We start from the raw sequence: 19,456 nt of genomic DNA, 5'->3' as shown, positions 1-19,456 counted from the left end.
CTTCTCAAATTGCCACAGTGTACCCTCACTTTACTCCCTACTTAAGAACATTCTGTCAAAGCGCAGGTTGTAAATTTATATGCTCCTCCAATCAGTTGTGTCAATGCACGGAGACAAACCAAGACGTAATTCTGGATGATTTAAGACTTCTGGAATCTTCGCAGGTGAAAAGCTTTGTCTCCCTGAGATCGCTCTGATTGACGGAACTCCCTCCTTCCAGTAGGAGGTAGCGTTACCCTCCGCCGTGGTCCAGAGGCTGTCACGTGATCCCGCAGCCTCAACCCAGGAGGGCGGTCCTGCGGAGATTTGCTATACGTACGCAACGTCATGACGTAGCACGTAGGGGCTGGCTAGCCGCCATCTTGCTTCTTTTTCCTCGCTCGCTCTCACCCTCTCAAGAGGTAGCGAAAGTGCTTTGGCGGTTTGTACGGCCGTGGCTCGGGCTTTCCGGACCGAGCGGCCCTGCGGACGATCTCTGGAAACTCCTTCCCCTTACTTGCCCCTAATCCGTACCCGGCGAACCTCTGGAAGCGCGCAGACTTGGTTCTCACCCTGGCGGGTAAGGAGAGCGAGGGCCTCCGGGCCGTAAGGAGGCCCGATGGAGGAGGGCGGGCGCGGGGCGCAGGAGGGCCTGGGGGCCCGCGGCGCCTCTGCCTGGGCTCCCGGCATCTCGGCGTCCGCGGAGATCCGGCGCGGGCCCGCCGCCCATGTGCGCGGCGTGTGCTGCGGCGGGGTGGCCCTGTGGTGACCGAGAGAGCCTCTACCCGCGGGGCCTGCGCGCGCCGTTTTTCCACGGCAGCAGCTCCGAGTGCTCCTTCTGCCTGTGGATGCTCCTGTGGTGATGCTGGCGTTTGCAGCGAGCGGTGTGTAGCCCAGGCCGGTCGTAGAGGCTCTACCGGGAACCAGGACCAGCCCCACTTCCGCTAAGGACAAGCCGAACAACTTCTTGGAGGATTTGAGTAGTCTTTCCTCCCGCTAGGCCGCTCCAGCCCCGCATTTATTTAGCCCCGCGGAAGACCGCACGGCTGCTGCCTCATTTTCAGAGAGCGTTTAATATCACTGGTTGCTAGGGTAGAGAGACCCTATTTAAGACTGAAGAAATTAGCATGGGAATCAGTGAGGACTCTTGCTTGGCTTTGCATATAAGGACCGCTCTGATCCCTTTAAAGGGATGTATGTTTGTGTGAAGTTTGTTCATAATCTTTGGGGTGGGGAAGGGGGGTCCAACTTGCCTAGTAATTCCTGACTCTTAAAACTACCCGGATTTCCGCATTGGCTGGTCTTCAGCCTTGGTTCATAAATTCATACCCCAGCAGGATACTTAGAATTGTACAGTAGGCGGCTCTCCTGTTAGGGTTTCTCTTTGGGAATGCACCAGAAGAATCGGGGGATGCTTGATTTATGGAGTGCTCAGTAGTCAATTCCTACAGATAGACGTTATAGCTAGTGTGGTATGAAGCAAGCGTCCACCACGTCTGGCCTCCACCATTTTTTAAAGAGTAGATTTAAGCTTCCATGTTGGTCATTAAGATGCTGCTTTGGCTGGAGCCATTTTTAGGTGTGTGTCACAGATGCACTGCAGCATCTTTTCTGCCTTGCCCCGAATGCATTGGTTCTCCAAAAATTAGAAATAAATTGAATTTGCATATAGTCAAGTAGTTATTGTTTGGTTTTTTCTGGGATGAATTTGTCAAAATAAGCTGTTTTGGGTTTTTGGGGTTTTTTTTGGTTTTTTTTTGTTTTTTTTAAGAGGGAGTTGTAGGTGTGTTGGTGAATGTAGAATGCCGGCTTTTTCCTTAGTTAACCCCTAACTGTATGATCACAGACCTTTATATACATTATCCCTTTTGATTCCTTCTAGTCTTTGAGGAAGGTGCTCTTGTACTTGGTTCACAGATGAGGACAAGATATTTGAGAGATCGAAGTAATTTGATCAAGGTCACAAATTTGTAGGGGTACTGTAGTCAACGCCATACTTTCTAAACCCAAAGGGGATGCTCTGAACTATCAAAGTGCTCGTTTGGTCTTGTACTTTTATAATTGTTGCTAAAATAAGGCACATTTTTAACGGGTAGTTTTTCTTTAGCTTACTTTGGGTGTTTCAACATTGTTACATGTGAAGGTTAAAATGTTGCCAGATGTAAACATGGGTTCTATTTGTTTGGTGACATAGGAAGACTAGAGAAAGAGAGATGGGCTTGAGGCCAGCCTAGGCTGCATAGTAAGACCTGGTGAATGTTTAGTTGTTTTGTTTCGTTTGAGAAATTATCAATGAGACCAACTCTTCATTTATAAACTAAAGATGATAATATCAGTGCCTCTCAGGCTTGCTGTAGAATTTAATTAAGACTTTGTAATGGTCTTGTTACTGTGGTTAGTGCATAGTAAAAGGATAGCTAAAAACGGAGGGAGAGCAATAGTACTGGTAGAAGAAGCTAGTTTTCATGCAGTATAATCTGTGTTTTCAGAATAACCTAAGTCTTTGGATACTTAAGTAGTTTTCTTTTTCCTTCTCTCACTTCCCTTTACATTTACATACTGAGCTTTATTTCATAAAAATTCCTCCTTTGTTCTCTATGTAGTAAATAACCCCGGGATCAGTTCTAGCTCAGAATGAAGTGCAGAATTTCTTCAATGTCTTTTTTAAATATAATACTGTTTCCCTGAGCCTGTGTACTGCCCCTCACCCCCAGCCTCCACTTCCATTTATGAGTTAGCAAGGTATAATCTTTTTATGTGATTTATGTCATGCTGGTATCTGTAAGAGTTCATCATTTATAAAATGCAAAAGAAGTCAATTATATATATATATATATATATATATATATATATATAGGAAACTGAATTCTCTTGTTTTGGGGGTGGTGTTTGCTTTGAGACAAGGGCTCTGTAAATCAGATTCTGCCCACAAACTCAAAAGAGATCCGCCTCTGACTCCTGGGTGCTGAGATTAATGATGAGTGCTACCACGCCCTGCAGAAAACATCCTACAGCCTTGCAGTTAATACCCAAGTTCTGACCAAAACACTTTGACTTCAGTAAAGCAAGACTTGTCTGTTGCCTTAGAGTGGAGTGACAGTGAATAGTCTGTGTTAATTGTTGCTAAGAAGTCTAGAAACTAACTAGGAATGTTAGTTTCCTGAATCATAGTATTTTAGTTCAGTGCTACCACTGATGTATCAATCTGAGCATCTTTGTGGATCAAAGTATTCTTTAGAGAGTCACTTGCGTTGTGTTTTCCTTCTAAAGTTACCTATAAACTTATCTTTGTGCCACTCATCGTTGTTGTAGAGTTTAACAGGAGGGTAGTCATGTTTAGGAGCCTGTGTCTGCCTATTTGCTAGAAGAGCCGGGGTGTCAATGAAGTTCAACAAGCAACTTTTGTTTCATTGGCAGGCATTTTTGGCATATTACCTAGGATATGAAAACTGTTACTGCCGGTATGTTGGATTCACCCTTAGAAGCACTGCTGGGTGCTGAATAGTAAAGGAAGGGACAACTAGCGTGTGTAGAGAGCATTACTGGTATTTTTAAACATTTATCTAGGAAGCCAGGTCATGATATTCATCTTTAATGCTAGCACAGAGGCAGAGGCAGGCTGAACTGTGTGAGTTCAAGGACATCCAGGGCTACACAAAGAACCCTTTTCTCACAGAACTTCTATCTAGGAAGTTTTGTTTTCCCCTTTAGTTTCCCTTTACTGGGCCTTTTTCATGGTTCTCTCACTTAGCTTGTATAGTGGGTGTTGTAATAGTTTTTTAACATTATTGAGTGGTTAGAAATGCTAAATAATACATCCACAAAAAAGGTCAAGTGAGCCAGTACTCTCTGTGAGGCTGGTTTGCATCACTTTTTTTTTTTCTGGGTTTATTTGTTTGAGACTGGTTCCAACTGGCTTAGAAGTCGTTGTATAGACTAGGCTCCCCTTGAACTCATTCATATATTAGCCTGCTACCTCTGCCTTCCCAGTGCTGAAGTAACCAAGAGTTGGGTATGGTGTATGGTGCCTTTAATCCCAGCAGTTGCGAGGTAGAAGCTCTCTTGAGTTCCAGGCTTGCCCAGACTGCATTAGCAAGTTATGTGTTAGTAGAGGTTACCGCAACTGGAGAGAGCTCTTTGTTTGGCGTCCATGAGGACTTGGGTTTAGCCCCCAGTTCTGGTCTTCACATCACAAAATTCCCCTTTAATCCTAGGGTTATACCCAAGGAAGAAAATAAAGGAATGTGATAACCTAGAGAAAATTTGGTGTAGAAAATCCACTCACAGAAAAATGTATCATGTCTGGTTAATGTGACTGTATGAGAAGACATGATAGCTAGAAAATAAAAAAATAATTGTTGGGCAGAAAAAGTGACTCAGTGGGTTAGAGTGCTTCCTGGGAAATGAGAGTCTGGGTTCAAATCCCCAGCACTCATGAACACGCATTGCTACACAGGCCTGTAACCCAGAGTAGTAAGAGAGACTGTCTCAAAAACAAGGTGGACAGTCTTAGAAGACTCCTGACATATTTTGGTTTCCAAATACAGGCACATCTCCACAAATATCAATGATTGTAATTTTCTTACTGTGTGTTTGTGTCCCTAAGTTTCACTCCATAGCTCAGGCCTCAAACTCCTTACCTCAGCCTCCCTGGTGCTAACATTACAGGCATTAGCTGTGTCTGTGGCTGAGGTTTTTGATTGTCGTATTTAAGGCAGAAGCTCATATAGCTAGACTGGCCTTTAATTCACATTCTCCTGCCTCAGCTTTTCAATTACTGGGGTTACAGGTGTGTTCCAGAGTTAGAGTTGGTTGGTCATTCCGAGTTCTGGGGAGAGTCTTGCACATGCTTGACAACTATTCTACCTTTAAGCTATATCCCAAACCCTGTAACTTTAATATTTGTCAAGGACTCTACCCAACCCTAGGCTAAAACTGTTTTGGGGGTGAGGTGGGAGAGCACTATGTCTTTAACTCTGTATTGTAGTAAACTTTAGAGGAGAGTCTTTTCTTCCATTACAACACTAGGAAGGGTTTGTAAGTTGATGGTTACAGTTACCTGGCCAGTAAGTTTCGTCTTTGTCTTCAACCCACGTGTTGATACTTTTATTTCCCTGTTTCCTCACTCTGACCCCACCTGTGTCTCATGTGTATTGCTTCAGATTTGTCATCCTTCTAAACCTCAGCCGTCAGAGTCCTGGGATTACAGGCGAATTTACATTTAATTAAGTGAATTTGAAATTAAAATGTACATGATTATTAGGTGATAGTTTTTTTAAAAAAATTCTAATATGTTTTAAAATAAACATGTAAACTCTTAAATTCTAATCTGTGAGCCACTTCAAATTAGCATTCCACCAGTCTGTCTTCCGTCCTTTGGAACATAACTGCTATAAAAAATGAGTGCTGGATAAGACCAAGCAACAGTTGCAGATAATGAAAGCCAGGAGTGGTTAAAGCCTAGACCAGTTTGGATTCATGAAACAGGAAAACTGTAATGGAAACATTACAGAAAAGGATGCAAACTAGTCCTAACAGGTACTTAACGTACTAGGATGTCAGCGAGAGAGTTAGGAGAGTGGTGAAGTAAAGCTACTACAGAAATGGGGCAGTCGGGCAGGAGGGTTACTAAAGTTCAACTTCTTAAATCTGTGGTAACCAGCCTCTGGTTTAGGTGACATATTCTTGGTGACCCCAAAAAAACTTTAAGTGAAGTACCTGGGGGGGAAGGTTAAGAGGCAGGGTGGTGTGAAAAGGTAATGAAACTGAGTTTCAGGTGTTTCAATACTCTGCTATAAGTATAGAACCTAAGTTTAGTTCTTTTCAGTTTGTATTGGCTGTCAAGTTTAGGTCTGGTCTCTTGACTTTACAAAGACACCATTAAATGTGTTTTCTGTGTCTTTTGAACTTAATATTCTGTGGTACCACATGACATCAGTCTTGCCTTTATTTATTTGCCTATTTATTTTTGAGATTTTGTGTCAGGGTTTCTCTGTAATCATGGCTGTTCTGGAACTCCCTATGTTGACCAGCCTCAGTCTCACAAAGATCTGCATGCCCCTTATGTGCTGGGATCAAACGTAGGCGGTATCATATCTAGCTTTAGCCATATTTAAAGCACAATCATGGGAAAGGAAAAAAAGAATGGGAGATTGGGTTAAAAAAAATCACTCTATAGTCAGTAGATGGGCAGGCGGTGCTGTGTGAGTTTAAGGCCAACCTGATCTACTCCAAGAGTTCCACATGGCATACATATTGTGAGATCCTGTCTCAAACAAGTCACTGAATTTGAGTCTGAAGAAAAGAGATAGTAACACATCATCCTTCCTTCCTCTTTCCATTCCTCTTTCCATCTGGTAATACTTACAGGACTGCTGTTTTTGGTTCTATGGTCAGTACAGTGCACAAAGGGACTAGGGTGAAGAAGATAACAAGAACTTAAGTGTAGGCCATATTCCAGAGTTATGTGCTCTTTTAAAGGCATCAGCTTCTGACTGAGAATTTTAGTTATTCCCAGAAAGATACATTTTCTTATTTATTCAAAGGCTTTATAGAGGCCTTTAGAACATCAGGAACAAGCTGGAGAGATGGATCAGTGGCTAAGAACACTTGTTCTCTTACAGAAGAACCAAGTTTGGTTCCCAGCATCCACATGGTTGCTCATAACTATCTATAACTCCAATTCCATTTTTAATGCATTTTAAAGATGTGTATTAAGGCAGGGCATGGTGGTGCACACCTTTAATCCCAGCACTCAGGAAGGAAAGGCAGGCAGGTCTCTGAGTGAAGATAGTCAGGGTACAGAGAACCCTTGTCTCCAAAAACCAAAACAACTCCCCCCCTACCCCCTGGGGGAAAAAAACCCAAAAGATAAGTATTATGACTTACTAACTATTTTTAGTATAAGTGAAAAAATGGTGTGTTAAATACAATGTAATCAAAGAGGTAAGAGCATTTGAAGAGACAATATTTATCTTTAATCCTGTCACTCACAAGGCAGAGGTAGACGAATCTCTGAGTTGGAAGCCAGCACATGGAGAAACCTTGTCTGAAAAAGCCAGAAAGAGTCCTTATTTAATACAATTTAATTTTATCTTTAAGAATTTTGCTTGAATTAAAGTTTTGATTTTTCAAAACATGGCTGTTGTATGGTAGTCTGTAATTCAAGAATCTCTTTTGAGAATTTAAATTTTTTAGATAAAATCGAAGAGGCATAGTTTGGGAGGTCTAGAATTACTGTTGAAAGTTAGGAAAGTGGATCATTACAAGTTTTAGTTTAAAAGTGGAATAAGAGAATGGTTCCTCATGCCTGGAGAGTGAGTCAGAGAGATTGCTGCTGGTTTCAGGCCAGCCTGAGCTACTTATTAAGTTACTTTCTCTAAAAGCAAAAATAAAGAGCATTTTTGGTCAGAGGTGTGAAGTTTGCTTCTATTGCTGTATTAGGTTTTATTAAATGAAGTACTTTTGTAGTGTGGTTATTTTGTGAGTCTAATACTAGGATTTGTGTATTATGTACTACAATTAAGGTTAGAGTGTAGAAAGACAAAACATCTTCCAACAGGCAGGAGGAGTATTCTGACACTTTGAAGATGAGAAAGATGTCATGTAATGTGTATGGCAAATTTGAGTGTGGAAAAAATGAAAATTAGAAAGTGTAAGGGAGGGATATGCTCTCTTTAATGTTTAAAGACCAACATTTCAGTGATATTAGAAGAGTTACTAATTTAGGGAAGGGTACTATGCTTAAAATTCCAGCCCCCACTGTAACCCTTTGGTTATGTGGGAGATGGAGAAGGAGGATTCTGGGAAAGAATTCTTTTTCCCCAGAGCTTTCAACATTTTGGCCCACCCTTTCTAATTGAGATCAGCTCGACTAGTTTGACTAGTCAGAAAATCCCAGGGATGCTCCTGTCTCTCCTCAGCACTAGGATTTGAGGTGCAAAGAGCTGTTCCACCTCACCCCCACCCGTCCTGGTCCTCATATTCTCATCATGTTTGCAAAGTCCGTTTTCCTACTAAGCTCTCTCTTCAGCTCTTAGGACAGGACATTTTTAGCCTTTCCACATGCAACTCTTTTTTGTCTGGTTCTGGTATACAGAAATATACAAATTAAATATTTAGCGATTATGAATTTTATTTTAATACAATTCTTTTGGTATTTTACTTTTTAAAGATAAAAACTTTACAGATGATAGCTTGTTTATTTTTGCATGAATAATTAAGTTTTGTTTAAGTATTTGATTTGCCGGGTATAAAAATATTTTAGAGATTGACTGTTACAGTGCTAAGAATGATATTTTGCACAAAGTCATAATATAAATATCAGAAGTAATGTTAAGGACTGTCTTATAAACTTGTGGGAATTGTATTGTAAACTGGAATGAGTTTGACAAATTCATCAACTTGAAGCAATTTTAAAATCAAGCAGAATGGCATAATACAGTCCAAAAGTAAACTAATTTGATACATGCTGAGGAATATTGGTTTCTGTAAGTAAACACTACATTTCTATACAAACAAAACACTTAATGTGCAGTAAAACACTGAATTCATAAGGAATTCATAGCACAAGGCTTCGCCAGCATTGACCAAGGTGTTACAGGCTGCATTGTTGTATGGCATAAGAGTGTACACAGTGAAGTTGTCCAAACAACGTGGTTGAGTGCTGCCAGAAGTATTTTGGATTCATTGTATGATTGTAAGTTCAGAAGCCTTGTACTGTTACATTTTATGTCGTGACCCACATAAGAAGCTGACTCTGACTCTTTTTTCAGCAGTGTTTTTTTTTAGATTTGCTAGCTAGATTGTTTTTCTAATTATAAAGGGTTTTCTCTGTATTGGAAACATAATTCCCTTATTTCCACTTCATTTTTCATTTTGTTTGTTTGAGATGTGGTCTCATAATCCAGGTTGGGTTTGAACTCTTAATATTCATCTTCTAAGTGCTAGGATTACAGAGATGTACCGCCATACCCAGCAATGTTGTTACCAATTATGGCAGTTTTTGTATTAGACTTTGTTTTTTAAGAAATGATCATTTTTGATATTTTGAGGCCTTCAACATATTGTGGTACATTCTTAGCTTTGCTATTATAGAAAAATTTTGATGTTTTCTATACAGAGAATTGAACAGGCGGTGGTAGACAGGACAGTTGGTCTGATCTGATCACTGCATACTATGTGTGTATTACATATATAGCATATTAAGTGAGTTGTGATATGCCTCATATATAATTGTATTAATTAAAATGAGTAAAATCATTGGGTATTATTTTAGACATTCAGTTACTGATTGGGAGAATGGGCATAAGACCTTAGAAGTTGGGCATTGGAATAGCTTGCTCTTTTACTTGGAAGCCACTTTTGATTGAGAAGTTATGATTGTTAGGTCACCATAGTCATCTTTAAATGAGATGTATATGCTAAGGTATTTCCATATCCCAAATTGCAAATACCATAGTAATATGAAAACTTTGCCTCCCATCATTTCTTTTCAGAGCTCTGTTTTTAAGAAGCTAGTAGATTCTTTTCATGTCAGTTGTATATGCTACTCCTGGATATCACCCCACCCCACCCCCACAGACACACAGTGAAGACAGTCATGGGAAAAGGAAAAGGTGCCTAGCATATAGGGCATGTAGGGAGAAATCATTTTGCTTGCTTCCTAAATGCACCCTTGTAGAAACAAACACAATAGCAAATTCTGTGCTTTGGCAAAGTTACTTCACAGCTCTGGGTTATCTGTTTAATTCTGAAAATAGAGAATGGGATGAGTTTTATTTTACAATAACTTACTTCCACTAGCGGACAGTTGAGCAGTTACAAAGTTTATGATCTAAGTTGTAAGCCAGCCAGGGGGGAGCCTTCAGTAGAACTAGCCAAACTCTAAATTTAGTATGATAAGTTCGGTAGAACAGTTAAAATCTCAGATCTACGAATTAGATTTTTATTAATGCAATAATATATAAAGAAATTCATGTTTGTGGAGAGGTAATTTTGGAGACTCTGCCAGTGAAACCCAATTTGGTTACCCTTCTCTTAGCCTTAAGCAATCCTCCTGCCTTAACCACCTGAGTAGCTAGGATTATAGACTCCTGCCACAAGGGAGGAAATTGAGTTTTTAAATTGTGACTATATAGTTATTAAGTTCTTTAGAAGGCCGAGATCTTATCTCGTGGAACTATTAATAGATTGTTGACTTTCAGATAAGGTTATGATCTCATTTGTTATGTCTGCTTCCCTGCTCTATCCAGGTTTTAAAACAAGAGACAGAAAAGAATAAGATCCAGCAGATTATCTAGGCCATACTGGTCATCCCTATTACCCAGTAGATTCAGATAATTCTTCTCCAGCTCAAAACACACTCCATAAATGTCCAAATCCTCTTTCATAAGAAAATGACTGGTACATACCTGTAGTCCCAACACCCGGGAAGTAGAAACAGGAAGATCAGAAGGTCAGAAACATCATCACCTACATACTGTGAAGTTGAGACCAACCTAAACAGTGTAAATGCTACACTAATAGTTAAGATATTGATGCTGTTTGTGACCTTTTTAAAGGGTGTTTATAGTTTTTTAAAAAATATTTCAAAAATTGGTTTGTGGGTTCTGTACTTCATTCATATCTTAAAAGTGATTTTTCACTTTTTATTTGTACTTAGGGGGTATTGTTAAGCCTGGTACTTGAGTAGTGTTTCAAAAACAGACAGAAGATGAAAGAATTAAATAACTTTTTAGAAGGTTTATATTTCATGAATACTGACTACCTTGAAACTAGAATGGCTTGGGTTGGTGAACGTTTGATCATAATTAAATTTGACAATTTAATTAAAATTGTAATGATAAAACACTGTATTCTAGACTTAATACACAAATCATTCCCTGCCCCCGATATAACTAGGTGGCTTAAACAGTAGAAATTTATTTCTCAAAGCTATGGAAGGTAATTTTGGAGGCTCTGCCTATGAAACCCAGTTGCTAGCATGGTTTGTCTTGGTGAGAACTTACTTCCTTTCTTACACATGAGCACTTTTCGTTGTTCTCCCATGACTGAGAGTGAGCTCTTGTCCCTGATAAGACTTTTATGTCATCATCTAGACCTAATTACCTCTCAGCTATGTTTCTACATACTATCACCTCTTAGGGCTTCATAATTTCAGGTTACACAAATCCCTCTTATAATCTGTGGTGCTTTTTATGTTATACTTGAAAATAACATTTCTATATATGTGGGTATATTTATTTAATGGAGGTATCACTTACTGCTCATAATGATTTATCTTTGGTGTTCCATATTGTAATATGTAATACATTACGAGGAAGGAAACATTATCTATTTAGAATCCCTTTAAATAACACGTAACTTAATTTAAAATGATTCTCTCCTTAATGAAAATCGTTAAAGTAAAATTGTCTTGGACACTTTTGAGGCATACCTGAATTAATTGATGTCACTGTTTTCTAGCTCTGGGTTTTTTTTGTTTTTTTGTTTTTTGATAATTTTCTTCATTTATTAATTTTAATGATTTAGACTTTTAAGTAATTCTGAGACCTAGTCCAGTAATTTTTTATTTGGCATGCCAAAACCTTAGCTTTTTGAAAGGTGGGTCCCAAAATACAGTGCTAGATGAGAATATAGATCAATAATGGTTATAAGTGTGAGAAATAAATACCAAAGTTTAGTGATTTTTTTTTTAAGACTAGAGATAAGAGAAATTGAGGAAGAACTTCTTTTGTGGAGAATATGTCACCTTTTTAAAATCCTTAGAATTTTTAAAGAGAGGAATAAACTTTGCCAAAAGTCTAGCTTCAGCACCTCAGGCATTGAAGCAGGTGTGTGGAGTTGGCCACTATCACTCAGCAGACTTCTCCATAAGGGGGCAAAGCTTAATTCTCTGGGGCCAGTGAGGAGGGGCAAAACACACACACACTTGGATGAAGCAAGGCTCCAACAACTTTATTTTTTCTCTTGCTCCTTTATAAACCACCTAAAACAAAAATTCTCTACATACGATCACTTATCGTTACAAGTTACATACTCTCCAAAAACAATCACCACAAAAACATATTCTTCAAAAACAGATTAAAATCATTTCACTGAGGGAAATTACATGATTACTGAGTATATATTCTTTTGAAACCCACACCTAACTGAACATTTTCCATCTATCTTTCCATAAATTCATCTTAACCCCAAAGCAATAATTCTTTTGTCTTAACTATTTTAAACACACCAAGTCTATTATAGCTAATTTTTCCCTATGCTAGCTGAAAACAGTTTCTATTTACCAAGAAATGAATAATTTTTCTTATGTATTTTTTGAAACCTTAATTTAGCTAAACTGGCTAATCATCTGTTTATTCCACCTTCTAATGGTACACGCTAAAATCTGTGGCCACATCCTTAGATTGCAAGATTAAGGAACTCAGACCCAACCTAGAACAAATGAATGTTTTCTTTGATCATTAACCTGCCTCAAACCTATTTTCCTTTCTACAAGTACCACTATGTGCTTGCAGGGCTTGAAAATTCATTGTGCTCCTTCTCTAGCCTACACAGCCCATACTACTCTACAAAGAGGGGCACATTCTACTCTTAGTTCTCTTTGTTACACCTTCCTGGCAAAGCAACTTAAACCATCTCCTGAATCTTCCTTATCAACCACTCTAAATTCCTAAAACTATTTAAATCAAGTCAGGAATTATGTAAAATCAATCCGTTTAAACAGCGTTCTTCTATAAAAGTTCATCTTCATATTGATCTGCAGAAAATTGTCCCAATAGATTGGGCTATCTCTCGTGAAGAAATCACACCAGACTACATGCAGTTGGGGGGGTCTCCCTATGCTCATTTATATCATGCTAGATATAAGATGAATATAGCAATGGTAAACATGAGAAGGCCCAGCAGAAGCAAGAAGCAATTTGGGGACAACCCCTGTGAGGGGTGCTTTGCCTCTCTGAGGCATAACCATCACAGCTGTGCAAAACAGTCACCTACTTCCAGGAAGCTCACTTGCTCACCACAGCTCCTCCAGATGGTGTCTGCTGACACTTATTTCTCTAGAAAGTTAAAATGGTAGAGGATGTCCATATATCCTACCTGTTAACTATCTTACCTTACTTTCTTTGTCTTCTGTGTAAACATTTACCCCTGCACACACTGGCAGAGTTTCAGTGTTTGCTTTTTAATGTCTAGGTCTAAACTCTAGTCTCTGAAAATCATACCCTTATGTCAGTACTTTTCTGAGAGTAGTTCTTGAACTTAATTTAGTAAATAGGCAAAACCAGCCTGTAAAGTAAGCTTGATTCTTTGTACATACTCAATCTTCTTACTGACAGCCATTTTGGTGACTGTTGCTGAAGTCACCAATCTCCTTTGCTTCCCTTTCTCTCATTCCCTTCTGCTTTCAACTCTTAGTGCTGTTGTACCATCTGAGACAAAACTCAGCTGTAGTGGCTGGTAAGAATCAGAGATTTTGCTTTCAAAATGCAACTTGAACACTATCTTCACTTGAAGTAATGATAGAAAGACAAAAGATGTTCACTGGTTAGCTTTCTGTCTGTGCATTTACTTTTCATACCTTTGCAATCTCAGATTTCTAAGCTCTTATCTCTACTTAGCACATGAGGACAGTATATTTCCTGATCACGATTTCTCTGTGGATATGGTAAACACTGAGTAAATAGTTGTAAGACTGTAGGGGTAAAACACTTAGGCTTGAAGCTCTGTCTAGAAACTTACATGATATTTTGTATATCAGCAATTTAAAACTGTCTCAAAGATTGTAGTTTTAAGGAAATTTGGAAACATTAGCTTTACTGTTAATATTTCACGAAATGAACTCTAGATGAGATGACCAAAGGGGGAAGAAAAGAGGGAGAAGAGAAAAGTTAGTCACATAAACTGTGATGTGTCTTATATGAAGCTATTAGTTAGGCTTTTATATTCTTGTGTGATACTTGGCTTTTATCAGTTGCTATGTGTATTTATTTTTAGTCAGGAAAGCAACTTATGGCCAGTTGTGCTGTCATACACCTCTACTTCCCACACTCAGGCAAAGCAGGAAGAGTTCTTTATTGTGAAATCTCAAAAGCTAACAACAAAAAAAACAGTATTTTTTTTAGAAATGGTTTGTATCTACATTGTAGATCCTCCAGTCACTACCACTCTTGGTTTCAGTCATCACATTCAATTAGTTAGATCCAATCACCCACTGCCTGACCAGATTGCAGTTTCGTTATTGCTATTGTCTGTCTTAAGTTAGGGTTTCACTGCTGTACAGAGTCACCATGACCACTGGCAGCTCTTAGAAGGAAAAACATTTAATTAGGACCGGCTCACAGTTTCAGAGATGTAGTCCATTACCATTGTGGGAAGCAAGTCACAGTGCAAGCAGACATGGAGTGGAGGAGGAGTTCAGAGTTCTCCATCTTGATTCTAAGGCAGCCGGAAGACTCTTCTGCACTGAGTGGAGCTTGAGCATGGGACCTCAAAGTTCATCCCCATGGTGACACACCTACTCCAACAAGGCCACACCTCCTAATAGTGCCTTTCCCTGGGCCAAGCATATTCAAACTACCACATTATTGTTTTGTTTTCTAGATTTGTTTTATGTGTGTGTTTGAGTGTTTACCTGCATGCATGACTGTGCACTGTGTGTGCAGTGCCCATGGAGGCCATACTAGGGGATGCGTCCTCTAGAACTAGAGTTACAGGTGGTGATGAATGCTGGAAGCCGCCCCTGGATCTTCTGCAATAGCAGCCTATGTGATTTTAACAGCTGAGCCAAGGCATCTTTTCAGCCCCAACGGGTCATTTTTATTTAATGTTGCTACATATAAATCTATGGAGGATTGAGATGTCTTTTTCAGGGGATCTACATTGTTATATAAGAATAATGAGAGTATAGTAAACATCTAGGAACCTTCATGGCCAGGAATGTACTTCTGTTGTTTATTTAAATTGAGCAGGTTGGATATTATTGAAATATAGGGATTATTTTTTTACATATGCTAAATATTAAAGTTTTTAATGTTTACAGAATTAAAATCTAGAATTTTATAATTGGTAAGCCGATTATATATTAAGAAAGCACTTAGATGGTTTTCTCGGTATCAGCATTCTGGCTGAGTCATCAAAAGAAATGTCATTGTTAGCACTGTGTGGTAGCATCCTTTCATCTCAAAAGGCTTATATTTATATTTTGATAAACTGCTTCCAAAATTTCATTTACATCTTTGGAAAACCAGTTACTTGCTTTACAATCATTGGTTTCCTGCATGTACTCCATTTATTGCCATATAAAATTTTAGGGTGTTTGTTTATTTTTGGCCAAAATCCGTTAGAAAGCAATATATAGTTGTACAAAAACTAGAAAATGTACAATATCTAATTTCACTGGAAAATGTTATTTTTATTGGGGTTTCTCAGTCATAGAACCTCTGACTTTTAGAGAAAATGATTGTTTTTTAATGCTAAAAGCAGGGTTGGGTGGGCGTCAGTTACTTAAATGATGTTTTTACAAATTGAATTCTTCAGATATTTAGGAATCCTTAGTATGAATGGTCATGTATTGTTAATATTATAAAACTATAGAGGCCTTTTTAAAAAATATTTTTATTTTATGTGCATTGGTATTTTGCCAGTGTGTATGTATGTGAGGGTGTCGCAGCCCCTAAAGCTGGAGTTCGAATGTTGTCAGCTACCATATGGGTGCTAGGAATTGAACCCAAGTCCTCTAGTAGAGCAGTCAATGCACTTAACCCCTGAGTCATCTCTCCAATCCAGAGGTTTTTTTTAACTAAGTGTTTTGAGTTTCATATGTGAGTACTATATTTGCATAATTTCCTCTCCCTCCAACTCTTTCTACATCCTTCCATTCCCTTACAAATGTATAGCCTCTTGTTCTTTAACTATTGTTACACGTATATAATTACAAATATAACCTGGTGAATCCCTTTAGTGCTGCTCCCATGTACATGTGTTTAGTGCTGACTCCTTGGGATTAGATAACCAGTCAGGGTCTTTGTCCCTGGAGAGGACTGGTTCCTCCCCTCAGCAGCTGCTGGTAGCCTGGAGCTCTTCTTTTTCCCTATTCTTTCATGTTGACATGCTAACTGGTGTTTTCATTGTTTTGGTCTTGTAAGGTGACTCTGTTGTCTGAATTCCTGCATGCAGCTTTCCTGTCCCATATATTATAAAGACATTCTTGCAGGAAAGAACTTCTATCCCCTTGAAGAGGTGTTTTAAAATTAGAATTGCTACAGATAGAGAGTATAGTTCTTATAGTCCCCATAAATGTGCTAATACATTTCTGAAATCAGAAGTCAAAGGCTGAAAATAAGTTCTTGAACTTGCTGTTTGAAGGGTTTGAGGGATTGCTAGTTGCATTGTACTGGTTTGTTAAGATACTAATGTCAAATGCAGCCATGTATTCACATAACACATTTTTAAATTAGTTTTTGTCTAGTGGCTCTTGGCATGTAGAATAAACACAAAAGTAGTACTTGTCTACCCAGCAAGCTCTATAAAATCTGCTTTCTGTCTACTTTAACTTCATCTCCTTTTCTCCTTTAGGCATGAATTTTACTGTTGACCTTACACTTCTGGGATAAAAAGTTCAGTGGTTTGCACATAGGGGATGTTTTTCAAGGAATATTTTTACTTGGCCTGGCCCTAGCTATTCTGCATGAACTATCTGGTAATGAGAGGGTGGGGGTTGGAGGTACTATAAGAAACCAGTCAGAGGAGAACATTGTGTTTATCCTACCCCATACCTGGAGCTAATTTAGCAGGCAGCACACCCCATCTATCCTTTGTTCTCCCCTCCTCTACCTGTTACTGTTACAGGCATACATGACTATGTATTGATAATGTGTCTTTTTTGGTTTGTTTTTTATCTTTGAGAAAAGATCTGGTATGTAGCATAGACTGATCTAGATAATTTGATTCTACTTTAGCTTTGCAGTGCTGAGATACAAGTGTGGTCCACCACCCCCAGTCATTTACTTTTAGTGTTTGTTTTGATGTATTTCATGTCTCTATGATATTTGTGTTGGTCATTACTTTGTTTCTTAGAAAGATTTTAGGTAGCCGTATATCTTAGTTAAGGTTTCTATTGCTGTGATGAGATACCATGACAACTCTTAAAAAGGAAACCATTTAATTGGCTAGCTTATATTTCAGAGGTTCATTATCATCATTGTAGGAAGCATGCAGACTCAGTGCTAGAGAAGCTCATTGATCTGAGGCAGCATCAGGAGACTGTGTGCCACTCTGGCCTGGCTTGAACAGAGGAGACCTCAAAGCCTTCCACCACAGTAACATACCTTCTCCAGTGAAGCCACACCTTCTAATAGTGCCACTTTATATGGGCCAAGCTTCCAAACACATGAGTCTGTGGGGGCCATACCTATTCAAATCACCACATCATGATTCTGTAGTTCATTTTAATAATTTAAAAATAAAACTAAATATTAGACTCTACCAGCAGCTAACTGAGACAGATGCAGATACTTACAGCCAACTGTTGAACTAAGGTTATGGGAAGGATTGAAGGAACTGAAGGGGATGGCAATGCCATAGGAAGACCAACAGCCTTGTCCATCCCCAGTGGGGATTTCTATATAATATATATGTATGTATGTATGTATATAATATATAATATATTTAATATATCATATATATTATATAACATATTATATATATAATTTCTATGCTGTTAGAAATTATACCTGTATAAGGCCAAACACGGTGGTACATACCTTTATCCTAGGGAGAGGCAGAAGGATCTCGGCGATGTCAGCACTAGCCTGATCTACACAGTGAGTGAGTACTAGGACTGTATAGGGAGGCCCTTCTTAAATATTCCTTTATTGAGGCTTGGAAGCTCAGCCATTAAAGGCTATGCTTACAACTAAAAATATTCCTATATTCTATGTAAAGTTGAAAATGTGCTCAAAAGAGAAAAATATAATTAGGCAGTGGAGTGCAATATTAAGTAGTATATAGTTTTGAATGATGGGTTACTGTTAGAAGTAGCTAATATTAAAATTTTCTTTTTTTCTTTTCTTGTATGCATCACAAAGACTACTTTTAAAGGGTGTGGCAGGAGGTTTTGGACTAGATGAGTTTCCACCGAAATGTCGGAGAAGTCAGGCCAGAGCACAAAAGCAAAGGATGGGAAGAAGTACGCAACACTCAGTTTGTTTAATACTTACAAAGGAAAGTCCTTGGAAACACAGAAGACTACAGGTGAGCACATCCAGTAGCCCAACTTATGTGGTGTGTGGATTGGTTAATGTAGACGACACTGTATCTAATGTTTATGATTAGAAGCTAAGGTGAGCCCATTTATATTGGCCTTTATGTATTTGCATTCTTTTCAGGGAATAAAAGTTACATATTTTGCCTTTGAAAGTTTGTTTTTATTTTTTAGTTATGTGTAGATGTTAAAAGTGTGTGTCTTCCTGTGGATAGTGGATATAGGGAAGTGAGTGCAGGTGCCTGCAGAGGTCAGAGCTATGGTATATCCCCTTGGAGCTGAAGTTACAGATAGTTGTGAGTTGGAATTTAACAGCCCCTCACAGAACCATATATATATACACATATATACATACATATACATATGCACACACTTCTATATTCTCCCTTGTGTCAATAGAAAAGAAACTATGTTAAGAGACAAAGAGAGGTGTGTGCGCGTGCGTGCGTGCGTGCGTGTACACTGTTCAGCTACAGAGAAGAAAAAGTCCTATCTTTTTAACTTGGGTCCCTTGCACCAGTACATACAATGAAAACAGAGCATTTAAAGTATTGTGAACATATTCAGTATCATTCTTCTGTTTGTGGGTTTTGTTTGCTTGCTTGGGTTAGGAGGTGTTAAGATAAGATCTTGTTGCTATGTATTTTAGTTAGGGTTTTACTGCTGTGAACAGACACCATTACCAAGGCAGCTCTTGTAAGGACAGCATTTAATTGGGGCTGGCTTACAGGTTCAGAGGTTCAGTCCATTTTCATCAAGGTGGGAACATGGCAGCATTCAGGCAGGCATGATGCAGGAAACAGCTAAGGGTTCTATATCTTGTTCCAAAGACAAGCAGGAGAAGACTGGCCTCTAGGCAGCTAGGACGAGGGCATTAAAGCCCACACCCACATGGCACACTTTCTCCAATAGTGTGCCTAATAGTGCCACTCCCTGGGCCAAGCATATATGAATCATCACACTGTGTAACCCTAACTGGCTTAGATCTTACTGTGGATCAGGCCAGCCTCTAACAGAGCTATTTTCCCACTTCCACCTTCCAAGTTGTATAGTTTGAACTTTTCTTCTCTTAACATTTTAAGTTTTTTACTTAGAATAGATTGCCTGAAAAGATTTCAAAACTAGCATTCCCCCCTCCCCATGCTCCCAGGCCCATAGTAAATAATGTTCCATATTTAGAAGTTAGGGGGTTTCGATGGGTGGGTTTGT

The 19,456-nt window shown here is 39.0% G+C and overlaps 1 protein-coding gene across 11 annotated transcripts in view; it reads left to right on the top strand.

The window, feature by feature from the left end:
* The first annotated feature begins 344 nt into the window (after positions 1 to 344).
* Positions 345 to 19,456, top strand: part of Prrc2c (proline rich coiled-coil 2C) — a 67,505-nt gene continuing 48,393 nt past the window's right edge. For all 11 annotated transcript variants that reach the window (XM_032915315.1, XM_032915311.1, XM_032915314.1 and 8 more), the window contains exons 1-2: positions 345 to 559; positions 18,072 to 18,237. In XM_032915315.1, coding sequence (XP_032771206.1) covers positions 18,126 to 18,237 — 112 coding nt within the window. In that variant the 5' untranslated portion in view covers positions 345 to 559; positions 18,072 to 18,125. The remainder of the gene's footprint in view (positions 560 to 18,071; positions 18,238 to 19,456) is intronic.

Source organism: Rattus rattus, chromosome 10 (assembly GCF_011064425.1).
Source record: "Rattus rattus isolate New Zealand chromosome 10, Rrattus_CSIRO_v1, whole genome shotgun sequence".
In the NCBI taxonomy this organism is placed as follows: Eukaryota; Metazoa; Chordata; class Mammalia; order Rodentia; family Muridae; genus Rattus; species Rattus rattus.
The sequence above is the reverse complement of the archived record's forward strand: the minus strand, read 5'-3'. Positions and strand labels throughout refer to the sequence as shown.